The 22,073-nt window shown below is 40.4% G+C and overlaps 1 protein-coding gene across 3 annotated transcripts in view; it reads left to right on the top strand.

The window, feature by feature from the left end:
- Positions 1–21,408, top strand: part of QTMAN (queuosine-tRNA mannosyltransferase) — a 249,488-nt gene extending 228,080 nt beyond the window's left edge. For 2 of the 3 annotated variants that reach the window (XM_026717797.2, XM_087920288.1), the window contains 3 exons: positions 2,914–2,984; positions 3,724–3,815; positions 19,606–21,408. In XM_026717797.2, coding sequence (XP_026573582.2) covers positions 2,914–2,984; positions 3,724–3,815; positions 19,606–19,689 — 247 coding nt within the window. In that variant the 3' untranslated portion in view covers positions 19,690–21,408. The remainder of the gene's footprint in view (positions 1–2,913; positions 2,985–3,723; positions 3,816–19,605) is intronic. The other variant, XM_087920287.1, reaches the window with a different exon arrangement.
- Positions 21,409–22,073: the final 665 nt, after the last annotated feature.

Genomic DNA, 22,073 nt, shown 5'->3' on the forward strand with positions numbered 1-22,073 from the left:
TAAATGAAAAGTTGTGTTATATCCTACATTTCATGTTCTGTTTTCCCCAACTCCTCCAAGAGTATATTGGCAGTTGTTTATTTTTGCATCAGCATGTAAGGTCGTTTTCAAATAAAAGGATTAATCTCAAATCCTACCTTTTATCTGTCAAACTACATCAATATTGGATCCCGGTTTTATTAATTTGTGAGACAGAGAAAGTCTTTGCAAAGAAGATGCTACAGTGTTTAAAAGATGACAATGACTATCGCTTGGCCTGCTATTCTGTTTTAGAAAAGGAAATAATAGAAAATACACATTTTTTCGTACATAATCTCATCATCTGAGCTCTTCTGAATGTTGTGTAGCTAACAAAATATGCCTTTAAATTCTCTGAAGAAAACTAATGGCCAAAAAGATACTTCATCACACTTTGTATTTAGAAAACATGCCCTTATAGAGATGCCATATCAAGAGACACAGTGGTTAGAATGCAGTGTTGTAAGCTGACTCTGCCCACATCCAGGAGTTCGATTCTGATCAACTCAAGGTTGACTCAGCCTTCCATCCTTCCAAGGTGGGTAAGATGAGGACCCAGGTTGCTGTGGGCAAAATGCTGACATTGTAAACAGCTCAGAGAGTGCTGTAAAGCACTAATGAGTGGTATATCAGTCTAAATGCTGTATTTATAGATTTTGGATTGGACACCCTATCCAAGCTTCTCCAATTTCTGACAAGCATGACTGAGTAACACATAGATTATGAGCAACCATGGAGGAGATGTGGAGAAGCATGGTAATCCAAATAATCTCATGGAATTCTCTTTCAGTTTTGTAAACTTGCATTTGAGGATATAGGATTGTATATAGTTGATACCATTTTGCTGATGAAATGCTCATTAATCTGGAAACTTAAATCAGTGGAACAAAAGAAAGATGTTCTTATGTATGTTAATTCTCACTGCATTTTCCCATGCTGATCAAAATAGGGCTGTAAAGGGGTGAAGTGTTCCCTTCTTCATACCACTGATGAAACCCTCCACTAGATCAAAAAAAGCATTCAGTCTGCTAAATTAACACCTGCTGGATACAAACAATAATCTTTGAAGCTCTCTTTATTTGTTTAAGCTATAGATGTTCCATTTCAAAAACAGAAGTAAAGTCAGCTAAATTAATGGACATGCAAAATGCATAACTTTTTTAAAAGGAAGAAGGCATAGTTTGGGAGGGGGCACAAATGTTTTTATGGTCAAATAATCATGTTGCAACTGAGTTCTGTCTTCAGCATTTTTGAAGACAAAGTAGATACTGTATTGAGACAACAAAATCAAGTCCTCTAACATGTTGGATACTATTCAAATAAAGTCTAAGATAAACTTATATAGGGTAGTTTCAAATGTGAAGTGTGGTTTCAAATTATTTTATAACTTTGCTGTTTAATTTCAGGCCAATAAAATTTCCAGTTTTGTTTATAAAGTTTATTGTATAGTAGATGAATAACCATTGTGCTGAAGAATCACTGCATGCAAGTGTGTGTGTGTGTGTGTGCGCGCGTGCGCGCACTATTATTTTCTAGCTTTTTCTATTGTTGTCATCGTCCTCATTTTGCTGCTGTAATCCATTTGATCGTGGATGCCAGAGTTGAGTGGTTGTGTCTCAAACATGCTTCTCTGCTACAAGAGCAATAATAAGCTTATAATTAGTAATTAAAATTGTTTGGAACCATAAGTATAACTAAGTCTGTTCAAGTATACATCATCCAACTCTTTCAGGCAAAGTCACTGGTTTTTTTTACAGGAATAAAAGAGGAACATGTCTGTGCCAGGCTAGCTCATGCTCATGGGGTTTGCAACCACATTAATTTCGTACAGATACATGTAATTTTGAAATCACCTTTTAAAGTTGAAACATCTTCAATGTGTTCCAACATTGTAATGGCATCCAGCGCAAAGAGTACTGAGTATGGGAACAATTCCTCATACTTATTTATGCTGCTAGGTCTAGATCTTTCCCTCATTGGACTTTACCCAGCAGAATGGGACAACTCGCCATGGCTAACGTGCTATGGCAAATTCACTGTTGCCAAATTGCCATGGCCAATTCGCCTCAGCCAACTCACCATGGAACAACTCGCAGCAACCATTTCTCTGCGGGACAACTCACCATGAGAACAATTCAACATTTTTATTTAATTATTTAAAATGATTATTTTTTTAAAAAAAAATTGTCATTCACATTTCCTTTTGTCTTTCCTTTTGCATCCTTTCTTCAATGATTCTATTTCACCATTTCTTTGATATTTTGTAACTTTTTTCCCACGGAAAGTTATCCCACTTGCAAGTTGGCTGTGGTAAATTATCCTGTAGCGAGTTGATCTCAGTAAGTTGGCTGTGGCGAGTTGTCCTAGATCCTCACCCAGTGCCTGCGCTTGATGGTGTAGTTGTGATATTTGCCACATTGAAAGCTTATTAATCCTAGAAAAACAGCAGCTAATGAGCTAGTCTGTTTTCTGTGATACATTGGATCAATGCTACTTGTTTTTGACAGTTTGCTTGAAAAGGAGAAGAAGCGTATTACAGGTTCCTCACTCTTCCCCAGTTACCATAAAGAAAAACAGTCCATATTTGTATCCTGTGTCCATTTACTGATTATATTTTTTTTAAAAAAATGTATGGAGCCGTTTAAAGAAAAAGCTGTGCTTTGATTTATTTAGCTAACAAAACATACGCTTGCTGTTCCATTATATGCAATTTATATGATCAATAAAATTATTTTTTTTAAAAAGAGCAACTTTGGCATGTAAAGAGATTATACTGATGCTGAGGGAATATGATTGTTGCAATCTAACTTCTGTGCTACTCGCCAAAAATACTCTTTGGGGCTCAGTAATGCAATAATAATACACAATCTGCATTCCCCTCCTCCCCCATTTTAGGATAGAAGCGGTGCACTGCGGCTGTTACCCCCTCTGTCCGAATGCTTTGGTCTATCCAGAAATATTTCCAGGTAGTGTCCTATCTGTACTTTCATTTCCCCCGCCTTTTTCTTTTTAGGGGAGAAGTGTTTTAATTTATAATTAATTTGAAAATACAAAGTTTGAGTATAAACTTAAGCAAGAGCAATTGTTTATTTGGCAAGCTACCATGTTAGCGCTAAGGAATTTTTTAATGTGTTTTAATACATTAGACGAAGTTTATATTTACCATCTGTTCTTTCAAGATAACACAAAAGCTAGTTTTGAAATAGCATTCTTCATTGTTAGTATACACAGCCTATAATGATAGATTTTATTAAAAAGGTCGCTTTATGTATGATAGCTTGTAGATTTTTTTTTTCTTTTTAATAATATTTGAGAGGGGAAAAATAGGCCTGAAAAATTATACCAAATTATTTTAAACAATTTAATACTTAATAGTATGCAGTCCTGCTATGGGGTAACACTAATGTAGTACCAATTTTTTGAAAAAAAAAAATCTCATCACTAAATGTCTCATATATGCATTGTGTTACATTAATATAATGTATTTTAATCACCCAAAGGAGATGTCTAAACAGCACAACTACATAGCCTTATTTAGCATTAAACATCTTTGTGAGCTGAGGTAACCTTATAAAATCATGCTTAAATAATGTAAAACATGAGGCGGCACAGAGCAATATGCATTTTTAATTAGTAAAGTGACTAATATCGAGTGTGTGCTTTGAGGTTTTTGTTTCATTAAAAATGTATCTGTTTTTCCTGCAGCTGAATATCTGTATTCTACACCTGAACAGCTTATTAAAAGGCTTCAGAATTTCTGCAAGAGACCAGAGATTGTAAGGAAACATCTCTATAAGGTATTTATTCAGAGCAAGCAACATGATGCTGTCTTTGGCTTAGTGGAAAAAAGCAGAACCCACCCAACCTTCCTTCCAAAACAAGGAGAAAAAACAACAACAACGAAACATTTAATTAACATCCTACTGTTTAAAGGAAACATGCTATGGAGGGATATTAGTTGTTATACTAACAAGGATTAATTACACTGGATGCCACTTTTATTAACCCAAGGTCTTATGAAATATGTGCACTTAGTATATGCTATACACTTTGTCTTCTTTTTTAATTTATTGTTTTCTAAAGTGACTGTCCGCCACACATGGACCCAAGAGGCTTATAAAAATGAACCTAGATTAATTTAATCCATTAGTTTAAAAGGAAAATAAGAGAAGGGGAGACAGATCCTACAATTATGTTAATAAGAGGAGCTTACTGTGTCCTATCAGATGATGACCCAGGTATATTTCTCCCGCCGCTTTAACTTGTTTTGATCATTTCAGAGAATGCATGCTGCATTGTAGATATCTGTCTGTCTGTCTTTGTCTGTCTATCTGTCTCTATCTATCCATCCATCCATCCATCTATACATTCATACAAACATACATATACACCCACACATATACACACATGTATGATGACATATATTTTTTTATTTATTTGGATCCTACCTTTGTTATTTTGACAAGCAACTCAAGGCAGCAAACATATCCAGCATACCTTCCTCCTCTTATTTCCCCTAGAACAATAATCCTGTAAGGTGAATTGGGCTGAGAGAATGACTGGCCCAAGGTCACCCAGCTGGCTTTCATGGTTAAGGCAGAACTAGAACTCCCAATCTCCAGCCTGATGCCTTACTCACTGGACCAAAGTGACTCTTTCTACAAGTTCTGCCTCATCCAAACTTCTCTAACTGAGTCCAGTTTGGTTCTTTGCCGTTTAGTGGCATTTTTAGGCTAAGTTCAGAAAAGGAGCAACCCTGTTCCTCTTCATGTTTTTATCCTCCTGTAGCAGTGAGTAATGCAGAAAGTAATGCAGAATATGCTAAATAATAATAATAATAATAATAATAATAATAATAATAATAATAATAATATGGACACCTTTATAAACAAACATGGGTTTTCATTTCTTTTTAGAGGTTGGTTTTTTTTCAAGAGAGCTGGTTATTATTATTATTGTTATTATTATTTTATTATTGTTTGTTAAATTTATTTGCCATCTATCTACTCTAGGAAGCTTACAAAAATAAGAAAGAAAGAAAATGTCCCAAAGTCCCACATTTGATGTTTTTAGATTTCTAGAATATATAAAAAGAGGAGGCAAAGATGCAGGTCTTCAAGGTTTTTGGAACATCACGATAGGATATACAACAGGATGCCCAGAGTACTTACTCAGGCACATTTCTCATATCCCAGCTCTCTCTTGAAAAAAAAAAAAACCAACCTCTAAAAAGAAATGAAAACCCATGTTTGTTTATAAAGGTGTCCATAAACACTTCTTCCTTGATTCTAGCTGAAGTGGCAATAATGTGGGAACTAATCAAGACAGCAGAGATCAAGGACAGCAGCTTGCTTTTTGACAAATGGCTATTACTGACAGGCACTGCTCAGTGTGCCATTACCAGAGTCGGCCAGGTCCCTCCGTGGCAGCCATTTTTCAAGTATACCCATAACAGTCTCTCAAATTCCAGCAGTTTCTACTGACACAAAATATTTTCCTCTTCCATTTGCTACAGTGTGTAGTTCTGCTGTAACAAATAACATTGAAAAGTGTGGGTGTTTGCATTATAGGTAGTCCTTGTTTAGCAACCACATTTGGGATCGACAACTCTGTCATTAATAAAGTGGTCACTAAGTGAAACCACAATTGTGCTTGCTTGCTTGCTTGCTTGCTTGCTTGCTTGCCTATCTATCTATCTATCTATCTATCTATCTATCTATCTATCTAATCATCTATTTATTTATTTATGTGCCTACCTGCCCTGCAAGATGACTCTAAGTGGCTTATGATCTTACTTCAGCTTTCATCTGCTTTGCAAAGGTTACAAACATGGGAATTGGTCACAGTGTTAACATTTTTCCTCCGCATCATAACTACAAATGGTCACTAAACAAGGGCTACCCTATATTGGTTTTTTTTGGAGGGGGGGGATCTGATTTCATCTAACTTCAATTCCCAGCCCGTCGCTCTATCTTTGTAGTGTTCATTCCCTATCGGTATGATTCAGAAACATAAAATTCTGAGGGGTCCTTGGTGTTCTCTGAGCTTGCTTGTTTTCCTGCAGACATTTCATTACCCTAACTACCGTGGGTAACATTATCAGTGCTCATAAGGAGTGCTCTTTGCTGTCAGTTTACGTTCTTTATGTGTCAGTTTGCATTCAGAATATAAACTGACAGCAAATAGCACTCCTTACTAGCTAGGGCCGTGATGGCAAACCTCTGGCACGCGTGCCACAAGCGGAACGCAGAGCCATTTGTGCCGGCACGTGAGCTGTAGGCAAATTTACCTCACTGCGTATGTGCACGCATCACTTCCTGTTTTTCTGAAAATACCGGAAGTCACAAAACGGGACTAGTTTTTGGCCTGAGAAGACTGCAGAAGCCTTCCTCAAGCATTTGTGAGGCCGAAAATCAGCTGTGAGGCGCAGTGCAGGTAAGGGGGCAGCAGGAGTGGGTGAGGATTGCTCATGCATACGTAGGGGGCATGGGGGAGCACACATTGCCTTCTTGGTGCTGGCACGCGAGCGTAAGCATGCAAGACAGCGCACAGTTTTTGGCACAGTAACCCGAAGAAGTTAGCCACCACTGAGCTAGGGTAATAAAACGTCTGCAAGAAAACAAGCATTTCAATTCTGAGCTACAAATATTCTCTTTCATTGGTACATAATATTCTGTCCCTCAAGGGTGCTTTCTGTTAGCTTCTATTGGAAACTGCAGCAGGTATCAATACAGGTAGTCCTCAATTTACAATCACAATTGACTTCAGAATTTCCATTGCTAAGCAAGGCAGTTCTTAAGTGAGTTGCACCTTCTTTTATGACCTTTTTGTCCCCGGTTGTTAAGCAAATCAATGCAGCCATTAAGTGATTCACACACTTGTTTAGCAAATCTGGCTTCCCCGTTGACTTTGATTACTGGAAGCTGCCAGGAAGGTCGCAAATGACCATCACATGACCCTGGGACATGGCAGCAGTTGTAAATACATACCAGTTGCTAAATGCCCAGGCTTTGCTCATGTGACTGTGAAAATGCTGTGACAGTCATAAGTGCGAGGACTGTCATAAATTTGGGGTTTTTTTTTCAGCACTGAACTGACTCCAAACCAGGGGTCACCAACCTTTTGGACCTCAGGGACCACCAAACTCATAATTTTAAATCCCGTGGACAAGAGACCCTGGGAAACCCCCCCAAAAAAAAATGTCTGCAGGAAAATTACCCACCCCGTTTTCCAATTGATCGTTCTTTATTTGGGATCGCAGGATACCGTCTCTAGCTCTGAACTCAGGGGAGAGAGAGAGAGAGAGAGAGAGACCTTTGGCTTCATGCAAGGAAAGCAGCAGAAGTCTGTCTGTCTTTGGGCCATGTGGGAGGCGCAGCCTTGTGTTCCCGCACAACCTGGATTAATTAGTCAGTTTACTTTATTGGCATTGTACCTCGTACAATGAAATCAAACACCATCTTTAGGGCACATCATGACCAAGAAAATAAACACAAACACACATCCTTCACACTCCACATTAATTGCTTGGGGGGTGCTTTGGGGGTGACATTTCTTTGCGGACCACCAAAATCTTCTCGCGGACCACCAGTGGTCCCCAGCCCACCGGTTGGCGACCACTGTTCTAAACTAATGGTTGCAAATCAAGAACTCCCTGTAATGGGGTTTTAATATGCCCAATTTTGCAATCTAGGACCTCACTTGGACCTTTTCCACTCTGACCTTACCTGAAATAAATTTGTAGCGGATATGATCTCTCTTAATGTATTTCTTTCCCCTCTCCCTTTTTGTCACATTTTAAAAAAAGTAAAAGTATATAAATCAGCAGCAAATTTGCAAGGAGGTTTGGGGGTCACAGCTGAAGCTTTGGAGGAGGGGTGCAGGTTGTTTGGGGAAACAACGTGTGAGAATGTTCTTAATAGATCATGCTTTTCTGTGCTGTCCATGAAGTCCGTGCTTTTCTCTACAGCAGTGCTGTCTTGCTGCTTTGCATTTGTGTGAGTGTGTGTGTGTGAGTGAGTGTCACGCCTGCCTTCTAGATTCCTAGGTGGCCCCAAAATGTTGATTCTGCTGCTAATGAATATATGCTTGATAGTATGACCGGGCCACAATTCATCCTCCTCCTGTTTAGGATAAAGGCGCAATTATATGCCTCCTCCCTTTCCCCCAAAAGAATTTCTGACTCCTCCCCTTGATATTTTAGTGCAGCTCCTCCATGCCCCCTCCCCCCTCCACTGCCCCACATTTGTGTGAGTGAATGAAAGTAATTTTGTTCTTTACACATGCAGTTTTTATGGATGACCTAAGAGTGGACATTTATGCGAGGGCACACCAACAGGGAATATTGTTTCTGCAGGAAATGGTTAAACCTCAAGAAAAAAAATAAGAGAGAGAGAGAGAGAGAACCAAAAATGCAATTTAACACCCAATTTCAAGCTCATTATCTTTCATTGTCTATTAAGTTGGCAATGGTTCAGAAGGTAGCTCATAATAGTTTAAAATGCTGACTGAACACTTCCAGTGTTCAACATTACTTCTTGAGTCAATAGTATCGCATAGCTATACATGGAGGCTTTCAGAGAGAGAGCGAGAGAGAGAAATCCTTAAATTTTTACCTTGACATTAGTTCTTCCTGGAACTGCAGTTAGACAGTTTTGTTTCAGACAGCTTGCTTGCTTCGTGGCCGGGAGGCTAGGGTTTTGGGGTTCCAGGGGATACTTCCATTTCATTATGGGCTGGAGAGTACTGATGAGTATGGTTTCTAAAAGGGAAAAAAAAGAAAGAAAGATGCCTTTTGTGCAAGTTCCAGTAAGTGAAATGCTTCATTGGCTACATTGGCTCCTTGCTAACTTATATCCAGGCTGTGTTACCTGGTATGATCTCCACATACTTGGATAAATATATACTCATTTTATCTGATGGGTGCAAATCCTTCCTAATCTAATTCTGGGAATCCCTGCATGACAACTGTGGACCTCTCTGGTTCTGCCTCCAAGGGAAGGAAATCCCACATTTATGGATGGAACTGGACCTACCATTAGATAGACTGAGAGAATCTCTTAAGGCAGAGTTCTCCAAACCTGGCGAATTATGGATTTCAATTTCCAAAATTCCTCAGCCAGCAGGAATTCTGGGAATTGAAGTCCACAAGTCATAAAGTTGCCATGTTTGGAAGAAGCTTGTTCTAAGGTGAGAGAAGTGTGATGAGATAGAACAGGGGTGTCAAACTGGATTTCTTCGAGGGCCAGATCAGCTTTGTAGTTTTCATCTGCGGGCCGGCCAGGGGCAGGGGGGAGAAATGGGATGGACGCTTCCTGCAGCGCCCTGCTGGCCAAAATGGGAGGAGCACATGCCCATTTTGGCTGCCAGAGACACCACGGGCTGGTCCTTTGCTATTTCCAGGCTGGCCCCATGGGCCGGATCCAACCCGCAGGCCTTGAGTTTGACACCCCTGAGAAAGAAAGATAGCAATCCCAACCCATGCCATTTGTTGGAAGACAGGCAATCAGCCTACCAACTTGCACTCTGCCAAGACAGCGAAGAAAGTGTCCCATTCCAAGAAACTTAGAAATAACTGTTGGTTGAGGTATAACTTAACCAGAAATGGAGGTACTACCACATTCTTCACCTCCAACAGAAAACCATTTTGACTCTGGGCTTTTTGCAAATGTGGAGGCAAAGCACCATGAAGAGGTCTTGAGTCTGTCTGCCTGTCTCATGGTTTGCCAAACACTGCTTCATAGTAAACTACTGAAAGCTAAGATAGAAATATGAACTTAAATAATAGAACTTTTTCTTTATCTTAAAAGATCCCATGTTTAAAAGATAAATTCCCATCTACCCTGCATCCTTCCATTGATCTATTCTTCTAACTGTATGTTATAAATCTTACTGTTGTTGTAAACAAGAAACAGTACATTATCTGTTAGCCCAGGGTAGAAAATATTATTCTTTGCTTTTCAGATATAGCTTTCTGTCTCTCCCAATATTCTTTACCCAAATTCAACCTGTCGATGTTGTACTTTTTCTGACCCAGATAATGGTCACTTCTTTTTCATATACATGAAAGCTGCTGCTAAGGTATGATGGGGGAACCCAAAATGTGGTCCTTATGGGGGTTCCCCTCTTATGGAACAGCTTGTCCCCCCCAAACAAAGTTGTGCCTCACTATCATGGCCCTCCAGAGGTTAGTAAAAATCTCACTTTGCCAGAAGGCTTAAATATTATAAATTAAGAATTTATGACATCTATGTTACTATTCTAACATATAACTTTTATAGCATCATTCTTGTATTGTAAATATCTGTACCCCACTTACAGTTCATATAGACAGAGACCAGAGGTGGTATTCAGGTTCTGTCAGGTTCTGAAGAACTGGTAGCGGGAATTTTTAGTAGTTTGGAGAACTGGCAAATCCCACCTCTGACTGGCCCCACCCCCAACTATTCTCTCCTCCTGAGTCCCAGCTGATTAGCTGGGTCTTCTTTTGTTGCCCTGCACAGGAGAACGGAGCTGGAAAGCAGGTTAGTAGGGTGGGGAGGGAATGGGGATTTTTCAGTATCCTTTCCCTGCCACGCCCATCAAGCCATGCCCACCAAGCCACACCACACCCACCAAGCCATGCCCACAGAACCAGTAGTAAAAAAAAATTTGAATACCACCACTGACAGAGACAGCAGAAAATTGTATAAATTAAATAAGGTACCCATATTTTCCCACCTGCAAATGTTCTTCAGACAGCCACGTTTGCTTCTTAAATGCTTTATACGTTTTACAAAAAGCTTATATATCCAGCGGCAATGTTTTACTTTTTTCCTAATTGTTGTTTTAAGAGCAAGTCCAAACCAGTGAAACTGGGACTTGCTGTAGGTTTGGCTGAAACTGGAGAAAGACCATCCTGCAGCTGGGGGCAGAGCTCTTTTTCTACAAGAATTGGCTGGAGTTTCAGTGAAATGCAAAAACCTGAAAAGCAAACGGAAGTATTTCACTTTATACTGTATTCAGTTTAGTCAGTGATTTCAGCCCAATGTAGAAAAATACAGGCTGGGGCAGTCAGCTGTTTTCTTTCTTTCTTTCTTTGTGTTTTGCTGTGAGCCTATTAATAACATAGTGTAAACTAGTCATATTATTGCATTGTCAATTATATGCAGCTCCTGTGCCAAGTTAAAAAGTTAGAGGCAAAAGAGAGACAGAATTACGCTTGCTTCAAAAAGGTAATCAATGTAAACAATATGGCACAGCAACATGTTATGGCTAAGCCTTGGGTGTATTGTTCCTTACAAAGTGAATCTGACGTTTACTCCGTTCTTGCTGTCTATTGGAAAACAGAACCCCAGCTATGGTCCGTAGTTTAGTGGCAGTGAAATCAACAAGTGACATAGTTTCCTCTAAAAGCATTTTATTTTAATAACTTGTGTTCATCATAGCTAGTAAAATGTGTAAAATTATACCTATGATTGGATTCATTCCTCTTGGCAATAGTCCATAGAAACTTTATCCTACAAACATTTCTGGGTAATCTGAACAGAACAGAATTAAACATGGCACTTGTTGCCTTTTGAGTTAATTTTATTCTCTGTAAGTCTTGGCATTCAAGGATTTTTCTCAATGCGATAGATGGATGGACGGATAGATAGATAGATAGATAGATAGATAGATAGATAGATAGATAGATAGATAGATAGATAGATAGATAGATAGATAGATGAATAGTCAGGCAGGCAGGAGGCAGAGTCTAAAAAAAAATATCTTTGTGGTTTCTTATTTGCAATCTCATCTTCTTTATATTAGTCAATCATCTCAAGCAGTAAACAGGACAGTTTCTAGCAATTATTGGGTGATTTGAAAAAGCAAAGTAGAATTGGGTTCGGTTAGGACTTGGATAGGGGACCACCAGGAAACTCTAAGGTTGTAGATTGGAGAGAGAAGATGAAAGCCTATCTTAGGAAAAAGCAGCATTAAGCCGCTTCTGTATCGTACCAAGAAAACTATATGGAGACATCCATGAAATCACTGGAGCTGAAACCTCCTTTTCTTCTAGCAACAAGATCGATTGAACTCCAGTACAAGTGCGTGTTGGGATACGATTGCTACTCCAGGCCAAAACAATTGTGAGAAAACTATTGGATATGCCAGTGTTGATTATGTAAAGAATCATCATGAGTCGCAGAACGAGTATCAAGAAATCCATAGGATTTCAAGTGGCAGTTGGTTACCCTCTCAAAAGAGACCATGGGGGTCATTTCTGGAGTTCTACTGGCATTAGTTGCCCTCTGTTCTTTTAGCTTCTTTGGGTTGCATTTTTTTTCCACCTCTTTGCCTCTTTCCCCCTCCCCCTTTCCCCCTCCCTCTCCCATTCTCTGGTGTCCACTTCTTTGCCCCTTCAGCTCTCTTGTCTTCTCTGGTGCATTTCAGTGGTGCAGCGGTTCCTCCAGCCCCTTCCCTTTCTCCCCCAAGAAGAAAACAAACTAGCACTTTCAGCAGATGCCATTTGAATCTGCCTAAGGCAGGAAGGCAAACACAGACACATGCACACACTTTCTCGGGATAAGGCTTCATCTTGTATGCAACCTTCCTTCCCCATTCCCGTATCCAAATGTCCTTAGAAACCTTCCCTGCTTGCAAGATCTCTTGCTCAAGAAGCTGCTGCTCTTTTCTTCTTGAAAAGGAAAACAGGATAAAGAGGAAAAAAGAAAATGAAAGGAGGAAAAAAAAAACAAGTCTTCGTGCTCTTTGGGAATTGGATTCCTTTGAGTTACATTACCTAGGACAGCAAGAACAATGTTCTCCAATCAGAGATGGAGACAGTCATTCAGAAGTCGACCTTCAAGGCAACCATCAGCAGCAATTAGGAGGCAGTCACCAGCAGCAGACAGCCAGCAGTCTCTCACCTTTCTTGGCACTTGATTCTGTACGACTCTTCTAATCTCCTTGCCAAACTCCCATTTGCTTCCCCTATTTGTTTTGCTTAAAAAGATAGGCAATTAAACTAGGAAGCTGCCTGCTTCCTAGTGAGGTTTATCCTCTAGTTGCTCGATATAACAGGAGGTTATAGGTAACCGGGTCTAATGTCTGTTTCTGATACCTTGTTTAACTTTCATCCCTGAACTAAACGCTGGTCACCAATCATACACAGGCCAAACCTGGATCTATATAGACACAGTTGTTTGCATCCTGTGCAAAGCAGATTATTTAAAAGACCTAGCAAGAATTGTGTAGCCCAGAATAGAAGCACCTGAACCTGCATCCTGATGCAAATTGTTGATCCGTTATGCAAAAACTCTGAATTATCATTCTCTCTCCCTCCCTCCCCCAGCCTCCATTTTCTCCTTCACTACCAGCCTGAAACCAAACTTCACCCAAATAGTATTGAAAGTATTAGTAGAAAGAAAACAAGGCAGAGCAGAGCAGGACAAGATGGGGAACATGGCAGAGTTTGAGATGGGGTGGAGAAACAGAAATGAGCCTTCGGTCCTTGGAGCAGAACCGGAAGGCAGACTGCTTTCAGGTGAAGCCTTTGCTCCTTTCAGTCCTGTGAAAGGGCAGCCATGAAAATTTGGATCGTATCCCGTTGACATTCCATTGTCACTTGAACTGCAGGTGTGAGAAATACAGACTGGGTTTGCAAAATGTGGTTAGTCAGGTCTGTTAAAGACTTAAAAGACTGCCTGTACGTATTTGACAATCGAGTGTATTTGTTGAAGTAACCAGTCAGAGAGTTGGATTGGTTGTATTTTTTTCAGTCTTTCATTTGCCTTTCACCATGTTATTTTCCGTTCCCTTGAGATACTCCGACTTTAGCCCAAAGAGAAGGTTTAGCTGAGCATTAAGTTACACTCCAAGGTACAGTAGGAAGTAATGCTGCCATAGTGAGTAGCAGAACCTTCAGTATAAAAGCAAGGACATCAAACTTTGTATTTCAAAACTATATGGGGAGTACAAGCTTCCAGCATCCATTAAGGAGGGAATTAAAACTGGTTGATGAGTTAGAAACATTGGAGAAAGGGCATCGGAGCACATAGGGAATAGGGTAAGAGTGGAATCTTTTGAGTCCCTGGAATATGGCAGGATGGAGAGAGAGATATTTTATATATATATATTTACAAGAGAGAATCATTTAACTTTGCAGAAAAGACATTAACAGGAGATGCACAAGGCCCGGGTGACCTTTTTCCTATTCTTTAATTCAGTAGATCCGTAGCAAGCATGCTTTTTAATTTCATCCCTTTCCATCCCCAAATCCTCCCCCCCGCCCCCCTCCAGAATGGGAATATTCCATTTTGCAGCAGGAAGTAGGTGGTTAGCGGTTGAACGTAAAACAGTGGGTGATATTCATGCCATCATTTGTCACAAAGGGCGGGTAACATTATTAATAGCAACTTCCATTTTTCACTCTTCCCCCTTTGCCTTAGAACTGACTTTACACAACCCTGTCATTAACTGGTTACTGCTTCCTAGACACCAATACAAATTCCCTCCCTTATTTTAGATTCATCTTGTGGTGGTCCACCAGGCCCATAAATAGGACTTCCTGTACCTAAGGCCTTAAGAATGGAGTGAACCGGGGAGGGCAGAAGGAAGGGAGAAGGTAGTTGTGATAATTTACTCAGAGAAGGAAGAGGGTGTGGTGGTAATTTACTAAGAGAACCATTACAGGTTTGTCCTTTCTTGTTACTGATTTTGCAAGACGGGGTGAAAGATTTATCTATTTCTTATTTTTGTGCTACTTTTCAACTGTAGCACCAGGACAATTTACAACAACAAAACAAATACACATGTACAAAAGAAATGAAGTATATTATAAATAATAATAAATATTACAAGTAACACATTATAACAGGAATAATAACTGTTTGAGGAATCAACTCATGCTGATGGGACTTGTCAATCAAGGAATTTTGGCTAGCCGGGTCCATGAGAAGAACCTTTACTGCTATCCTTTAAAATATCTTACTCCCTGAGATGAGATTGGCTTCCACCCTCCTGGTTTTTCATAAGAGCCTTAAGAGGTGGTATTCAGCAGGTTCTGACCAGTTCTGGAGAACCGGTAGTAGAAATTTTGAGTAGTTCAGACAACCGGCAAATGCCACATCTGACTGGAGACATTACAGTGTCCTTCCCTTGCCATGCCCACCAAGCCACACCCACAGAACCGGTAGTAAAAAAAAAATGAATCCCACCACTGGACCAGATAGCTTGAGGATCCAAAGGGGGAGCTTCATAATGGAAGTGATTGACTAATTAAAACATAATCCCATTCCTCCTTCTCTCCCCCCCTCATGTGTCCAGTTCCCCCCTTTGCCATCTTGTGCTAATGATTTATCTGCTGTGTTATTTTCTAATTGATGAATTTAATGTTTTTGTTGTCATGCTTTTATGTTGTAAGCTGCCCAGAGCCTTTGGATATGAGATAGGTGGAAAATCTCATCACAAATAAATAAATAAAATAGAATAAAATAAAAACAGGAGCACCCAATGGAATTAGGATGGCATAAAAAGACCTCTGCATAGGTCTTTTTATGCCCTCCTAATGGCATTCACCTGCACAGGTGAAATCCTCTGGGGAGCATTCTGTAGATAGCATTATGAGAAAACTTGTTCCCTGAACATCTGTATCTTTCCATTTATGATGCACCCAAATGTTGCTGAAACTGCAGTTGAGAAATAATCCTTCTGCCATTTTGGGCTTGGAGTAGGGGAAAGTAGTACAAAAATGATTACAGATTTATCCTACAAATGATGGTGTGGGCACTGAAGGTGATACATTTTGTACAAACGTGCATAGCATTAGATGAATCAGAAGCATTAACTTTCTTGCTAGGAAATGGGCAGCATTACCTGACAGATTTTAATTCAGACAGGATCAAGATTATAGATGCATATAGTTCAAAAAACTCAGAAAGGAACAAATTCGATACCAGAGGAGAGGACTTAGAAAAGCAAAGAGAAAGAACAAGGAATCCCTGGGAGTTAGTTAAGACTGATGGTGAAGCAAAGGGGAATTGAGAAGATAAGGAGGATAAAGAAGGAATTGTCGACAATTACCTTCAAGACAATTCTGGGAAAAAGGCAGGGCAAGGAGAAGACATGCCAACTTTTGAAGGAATCCGTTACGCAGGTCAAAACTCATAAAGACATAGGCTCTTTTGTACTGACATTCATCCATCAAGAGCAGGGGTGTCAAACTCGATTTCATTGAGGGCCGGATCAGGGCTGTGTTTGATCTCAGGGGGCTGGGGAGCATGGCCAGGGTGGGCCTCACTAGCTCTATGTCACTCATCAAGGCTCCATTTTTGGCCGTAACAGCCTCCTGGAGCTCTCTGCCAGTGAAAACAGAGCCCAGGGAGTCACACGTGGCCTCCCTGAGCTCCATTTTCAGTGGGACAGGGTTGCAGGAAGCCATCGTGGCTGAAAATAGAGTCCTGACGCATGGCCTTCCTGAGCTCTGTTTTCGCTGGCAGAGTCACTGTAGGCCGGTCCTTCACTGTTTGCAGGGCAGCCCCATGGGTCAAGTCTAAGCACCCCACAGGCCAGATCTGGCCTGCGGGCCTTGAGTTGGACACCCCTGATCAAGAGTAACTGTAGCAGCTCTCCAAGATCAGAGTTTTGCTAGTCATATCTGAGGGTGCCAGGGATTCTTGACCTCTGCCCCTTTCCCATGTCATGTAATCATCGGCTTATCTTGTTCCATGCCATCTTTTCTTCCCATGTCACGGTCTATAACCAAGTCCACAATAAATGTATACAGGGAGCAGGTAAACTGAATCACAGATCAGAACTGAACACTATTCGTCTTAGCATCCTTTTTGGGGCCTAAACTACATGTGAGTAGGGAGATGTGGATTGCAGTATGGCCTCCTTAACTTCTTTGCATAAAAGGCTGATAAGGGGTAATGGTGGTTTATATTTGGACCAGAAAATTGAAGGAGGGAAAGGATTTAACCCTTTATTCTACAGCTATGCCCACCCCACCTTTAGCCGATTTGCTGTTAGTTATAGAGAAGGAAAGACATTCGTCTCTGTCTTTGTCTTCCATAATAGTCCCAACAGATTTGGGAAGAGGATGATTTGAATTTGGGTACCAGTGTGTGGGAGGAGGATTAATACTCTTCAGTTTCTTTTAAACAAAGTAAAAAGGATGCTAGAAGATCCTATTCCCATCGGCTATCCTGTGTGGCCCTTGGCCTCCCCAGCAAAATTATCATGTTGCTTTTGAGCAATCAGTTCTTATCTAACAGAAAGACTTACCTGTTTATAAAGATCAGTTAATACAGGTGGTCCTCAACGAACGATCGCAGTTGAGCCCAACGTTTATGTTGTTTAGTGAGAAATTTGTTAAGTGAGTTTAGCACCGTATTACGACTTTACTTGCCACATTCGTTAAATGAATCCCTGCGGCTGTTAAGTTAGTAACACTCTTGTTAAGTGAATCTAGCTTCCCTATTGACTTTGCTGGTCAGAAGGTTGTAAAAGGGGATCATGTGATTCCAGGGACACAGCAACCGTCATAAATATGAACAAGTTGTCACGCATCCAAATATAAGTCATGTGACCATGGGGAATGCTGCAATGGTTGTAAGTGTGAAAAATGGTCATAAGTTGTTGTTTCTTCAATGCCATGTTAAGTTTGAACGGTCGCTAAATGAACTGTTGTAAGTCGAGGACTACCTGTATAATGTTTCCAAATCAACATGTATTGCCCTTAATGAATGGTAAGGCATTAATGTAGGTGCTTCTATATCCTACTGATCTGTGTATTATAACAAAATAAACCCAGAGATGTCTACCATTGCTAAAATGAGGGTATATCTTGATGATGTATACTGAGAGTATTTACATCAAGACAAATTCCTTGTGTGTCCAATCACACTTGGCCAATAAAGTATTCTGTTCTGTTCTGTTCTGTTCTACTCTACTCTACTCTATTCTACTCTCTTCTGTACCAGAAGAGTAAGTGAAACTGATAGTTTGTAAACTGATGTTTACAGGTATTTTTAAAAAAAAAATTCAAAAAGTGATTGCCAATATAGATTAATGAACAAATACCAGTAAAATGTGTTCCTTCTTCTCTGGAATCCAATGCAAACCCCTCTCTCTCTCTCCCCTCCCCCCCACTTTCTGTATGTGTCTGTGTGTGTAGAACATGTGTTTTTCTGTCAGTTTAATCCTGCTTTCAGCCTGCTCTTAACTATTAATAATTCACATTTTTATTTATTTTTATTTGTCAATCGCTTACAAAATAATAGGTATAAGTATAAACATGAATAAGAATACAGAAAATAGGTATGATTAAAAGGGGACAATAGGACAGGGACAGAAGGCACGATGGTGCACTTATGCACGCCCATTATTATTGTTGTTGTTGTTGTTGTTGTACACAAAAATGACAGTATACACAGCAGATGAGATAACCATTCTGGGTTTCGTATCACAAATCACTAGTCGAACACTTCCCAAGTGTTTAGGACTGTGTGATGTATTGGTGGATTTTGTGAGCAGATCCCATTAAGGTGGCCTTCTGCAGCTGACCAATAGTGATCTTGTCAGCGCCAATTGTTTTTAAGTGCTTGCCTAGGTCTTTAGGCACAGCACCCAGTGTGCTGAGCACCACTGGAACCACCTGCACTGGTTTATGCCAGAGTCTCTGCAGTTCGATTCTCAAGTACTGATATCTGGTGACTTTTTCAAGTTATTTCTTGTTGATTCTGCTGTCACCAGGTATGGCAATGTCAATGATCCACACTTTTTTCTTCTCCACAATTGTAATATCCGGGTTGTTGTGTTCAAAAACTTTATCAGTCTGTATTCGGAAGTCCCACAGTAGTTTTGCATGCTCATTTTTGACCACTTTTTCAGGCTTATGATCCCACCAGTTCTTTGCTATAGGCAGATGGTAGTTGTGAGACAAGTTCCAGTGGAGTTCCTGAGCGACTGTGTTGTGACGTTGTTTGTAGTCAGTCTGAGCTATTGTCTTGCAACAGCTCTGTATGTGATCAATGGTTTCGTCTGCTTCTTTGCATATTATTATTATTATTATTATTATTATTATTATTATTATTATTATTATTACTACTACTACTACTACTACTACTACTACTACTACTATTATTATTATTAGACTCATTTGTGAGTCCAAATAAAGTTGTGCTAAATCTTCGAAGGGGCTAGGAATTTTTTGCATAAAGAGGAAGGAGGAAAAGGAGAGAAGGTACACAGTGAAATAATGTGGCATGTTCTCCAAAGCTTTCCTTACTTCAGGTGAAGTCTGCAAAGAGCAGCAGCCCAGTCTCACAACAGTTAAGCAACAAAAGCTTCTCCGATTACTTTACAAAAGTTACATTGACTTGGGACCGAGTCCCTATACCTTGAGCCAACTGAAGGACAGGATTTTATTTACATTGGTATTATTCTGGTGTTTATACTACCCGTGTGATTTTAAGGGAGAAATTTCTGAATTGGATACAACTGTGCATCTATGTATTAAACCCAATATTTGACATTGCAAAAAGGAAAAGAAAGAAACCCTTCTTTATTTTTCTGTCTCTTCTCTCCCTCTCTCTCTCTCTGTCTGTCTCTTTGTTCTCACAGGGTGAAACATCTCAGTTTTCTTGGGCAGCGCTCCATGGTAAATTCAGGTCTCTCCTCACAACAGAACCCAGGGAAGATTTGTGACAGATGAGGCGAAGTCACAAACTTGTGGCCGAAAGCAAAATGGGGACAACTTTCCACGGTGTGTGTCCATATTTACCTGATCAGAGCAAAAGAGGAAAAGAGGCAGAGGAAGCTCAGCCTGGCTGCTTGTCATAGCTGACACAGAGCCATCTGCCACAAACCTGTGGCGGCTTCAGAACTCCGATCCCTGCCACCACTCCAGCTCAAATTAAATGCAGATTCCCAGAGACGTTACGATGGTTACACATGTCCTCGGCATCACAGGCAGGAGACTGAAAAAATAAATGTGGCCTGTTGTATAACTATGCTCATGTATCCCATATGTGGTGCCACATTGAATTTCCGGTGGAATTTGTTTGTATCCTTTGTACTGGATGACACGGCGCCTGCGTGCTTTCCCTTGGCCGACGTGATGGCAGCCAAGACTGCAACTTCAAACGTTTGCTACTCGGCCAGCTTACTACCTAGAGTGCCAGGTCATCCTTGCAGCCTCGTTGTGTCCTCCAAGGGCCACAGGGTCTCGAAGGAGGACTGCTGCTCCCTCTCCAACCCACCCTCCCTGTCTAATTGGGCAGATCTCTAGGAATTATGGAGAGGCAGGGGTTGCTATTTTTGCACTTCTTCCCACCATCTCTTCCTCCTCTTCTAGCCTCCCCCCACCCACTTTCCTCCTTTTGCAAATTAATGACTCCATGGCACTGGGGCTTTTAAGGGAAGGTATTAATAAGGAGGTCTGGCAGGTGATCCCAGAGTTGCATTTGCATTTAATTAATCTTAAAGAAAGTGGCAAGATAAACAGCTGTAATTCAAACTAGCATGGGAAATATGCTATATGGTGCCATCTATCCAATGAAACGAAACGTTGGAGACTTGCTTTATTTCTCTCAAGGCCAGTGAATAGGCAGACGCCAGAATTGTTCCATGGGGTGTGGGGGGCAAAAGAGCTTTTCATTATGAATTGATCGCACTTCTAACAATGATACGGCAACTGCATTGGTTGATGTTAGATGCTCCCAAATTTCAGATGTGCTCTATCTTATTTTTTATTAAAAGTACCCCTTGAAGTGTTTGCTTAGCATATTCCATATGTTTATGAGTATGTTTCAGAAGGTCACAAAAGGTGATGACATGACCCCAGGACTGCAACCAACCTAAAAACAGGCCACTTACAAAGCATCCAAATTTTGATCACGTGACCACGGGGAATGCTGCAACAGTCATAAGTCTGAAAAAATGGTTCTAAGTCACTTCAGTGCCATGAAAACGGCTACTAATCAAATGGTTCCAGGTTGAGGACGACCTGTACTTCATTTCTACCTTAAACCTCCACTATTGACCCGCATTTAGCCCTGTGGCTAAATACAAAAGTTACAGGCAGCAGAGGCGCTAAAGTTGAAGTAGGATTATCCATCTTGTTAGAGCTGTTGTACCAAATCAGGTACCTTATATTTGCCTCTTTTTCAGTCTTTTTTTTTTTTAATTTCCAAGTACCTGTGCCTTCTCCAATGACTCATATCTTTTTTATATTATGTGTCCTAAATATTTAAGCTTTAACATCATGAGTGTTGTTTTTTCACCTTTGGCGAGATTCCATCTCCCCATCAATGTAGTGTCAGAGGTTGTTCAGGTTTTTCCTGGCACTATTACTTTTTATTTCTATTTCTTCATCTAGCATTTTTCATAACACATTCTGCTTAAACTAAATAAATAAGGAGATAGCATCGACTCTTGGTGTGTTCCTTCAAATTAAATATGACGAAATTCTCCTGCTTTCTTCATTTTTTCTGTTGGAATTGAGCAATGTGATCTGATCTGAGTCCAAAGTTGAACTGGGAATCGATGAAGGTAGGAAAATAAATCTGTGTAATATGAGCAATTTTCTAGCCATCTTGAATACCAGCTCAGAGTTTTATCTACAGTAATTTTCAAAGGCAGCATGCTGCATGTAGCAAGCTCCAGTCCAATGGAATGGGACAACTCGCCGCAGCCAACCCAATGAAAACAATATGGAAGAAACAATGGTGGAGACCATTTATCGTGTTGAGTTATCCCATGTGGAATTCTCTGTGATGAGTTGTCCTGCAGCAAGTTGGCTGCAGTAAGATGGCCATGACAAGATGACCGACGAGTTGCCCTAGACCCCCAGTCCAAACAGATTTGGCAAAGCATGGAACACTGAAAGAGAGACGCCACTACTGAGATAACTAACTAAAGAGGGCATTCTGCTTTGGATTCATGTGTTTCTATTAAAAAAAGCACCCCAAAATGCTAATGGCACACACTTTTTGTAAGAATATATAGTTATTTCCAGCATTCCAGTGAATTGTGCGCCAGTTACTCCCTTTCCTGGGCCAACAATCCCTACACACAGTCACTCATGCCCT

Source organism: Pseudonaja textilis, chromosome 1, assembly GCF_049901715.1.
Source record: "Pseudonaja textilis isolate UNSWEBS1 chromosome 1, rPseTex1.2, whole genome shotgun sequence".
NCBI lineage: Eukaryota > Metazoa > Chordata > Lepidosauria > Squamata > Elapidae > Pseudonaja > Pseudonaja textilis.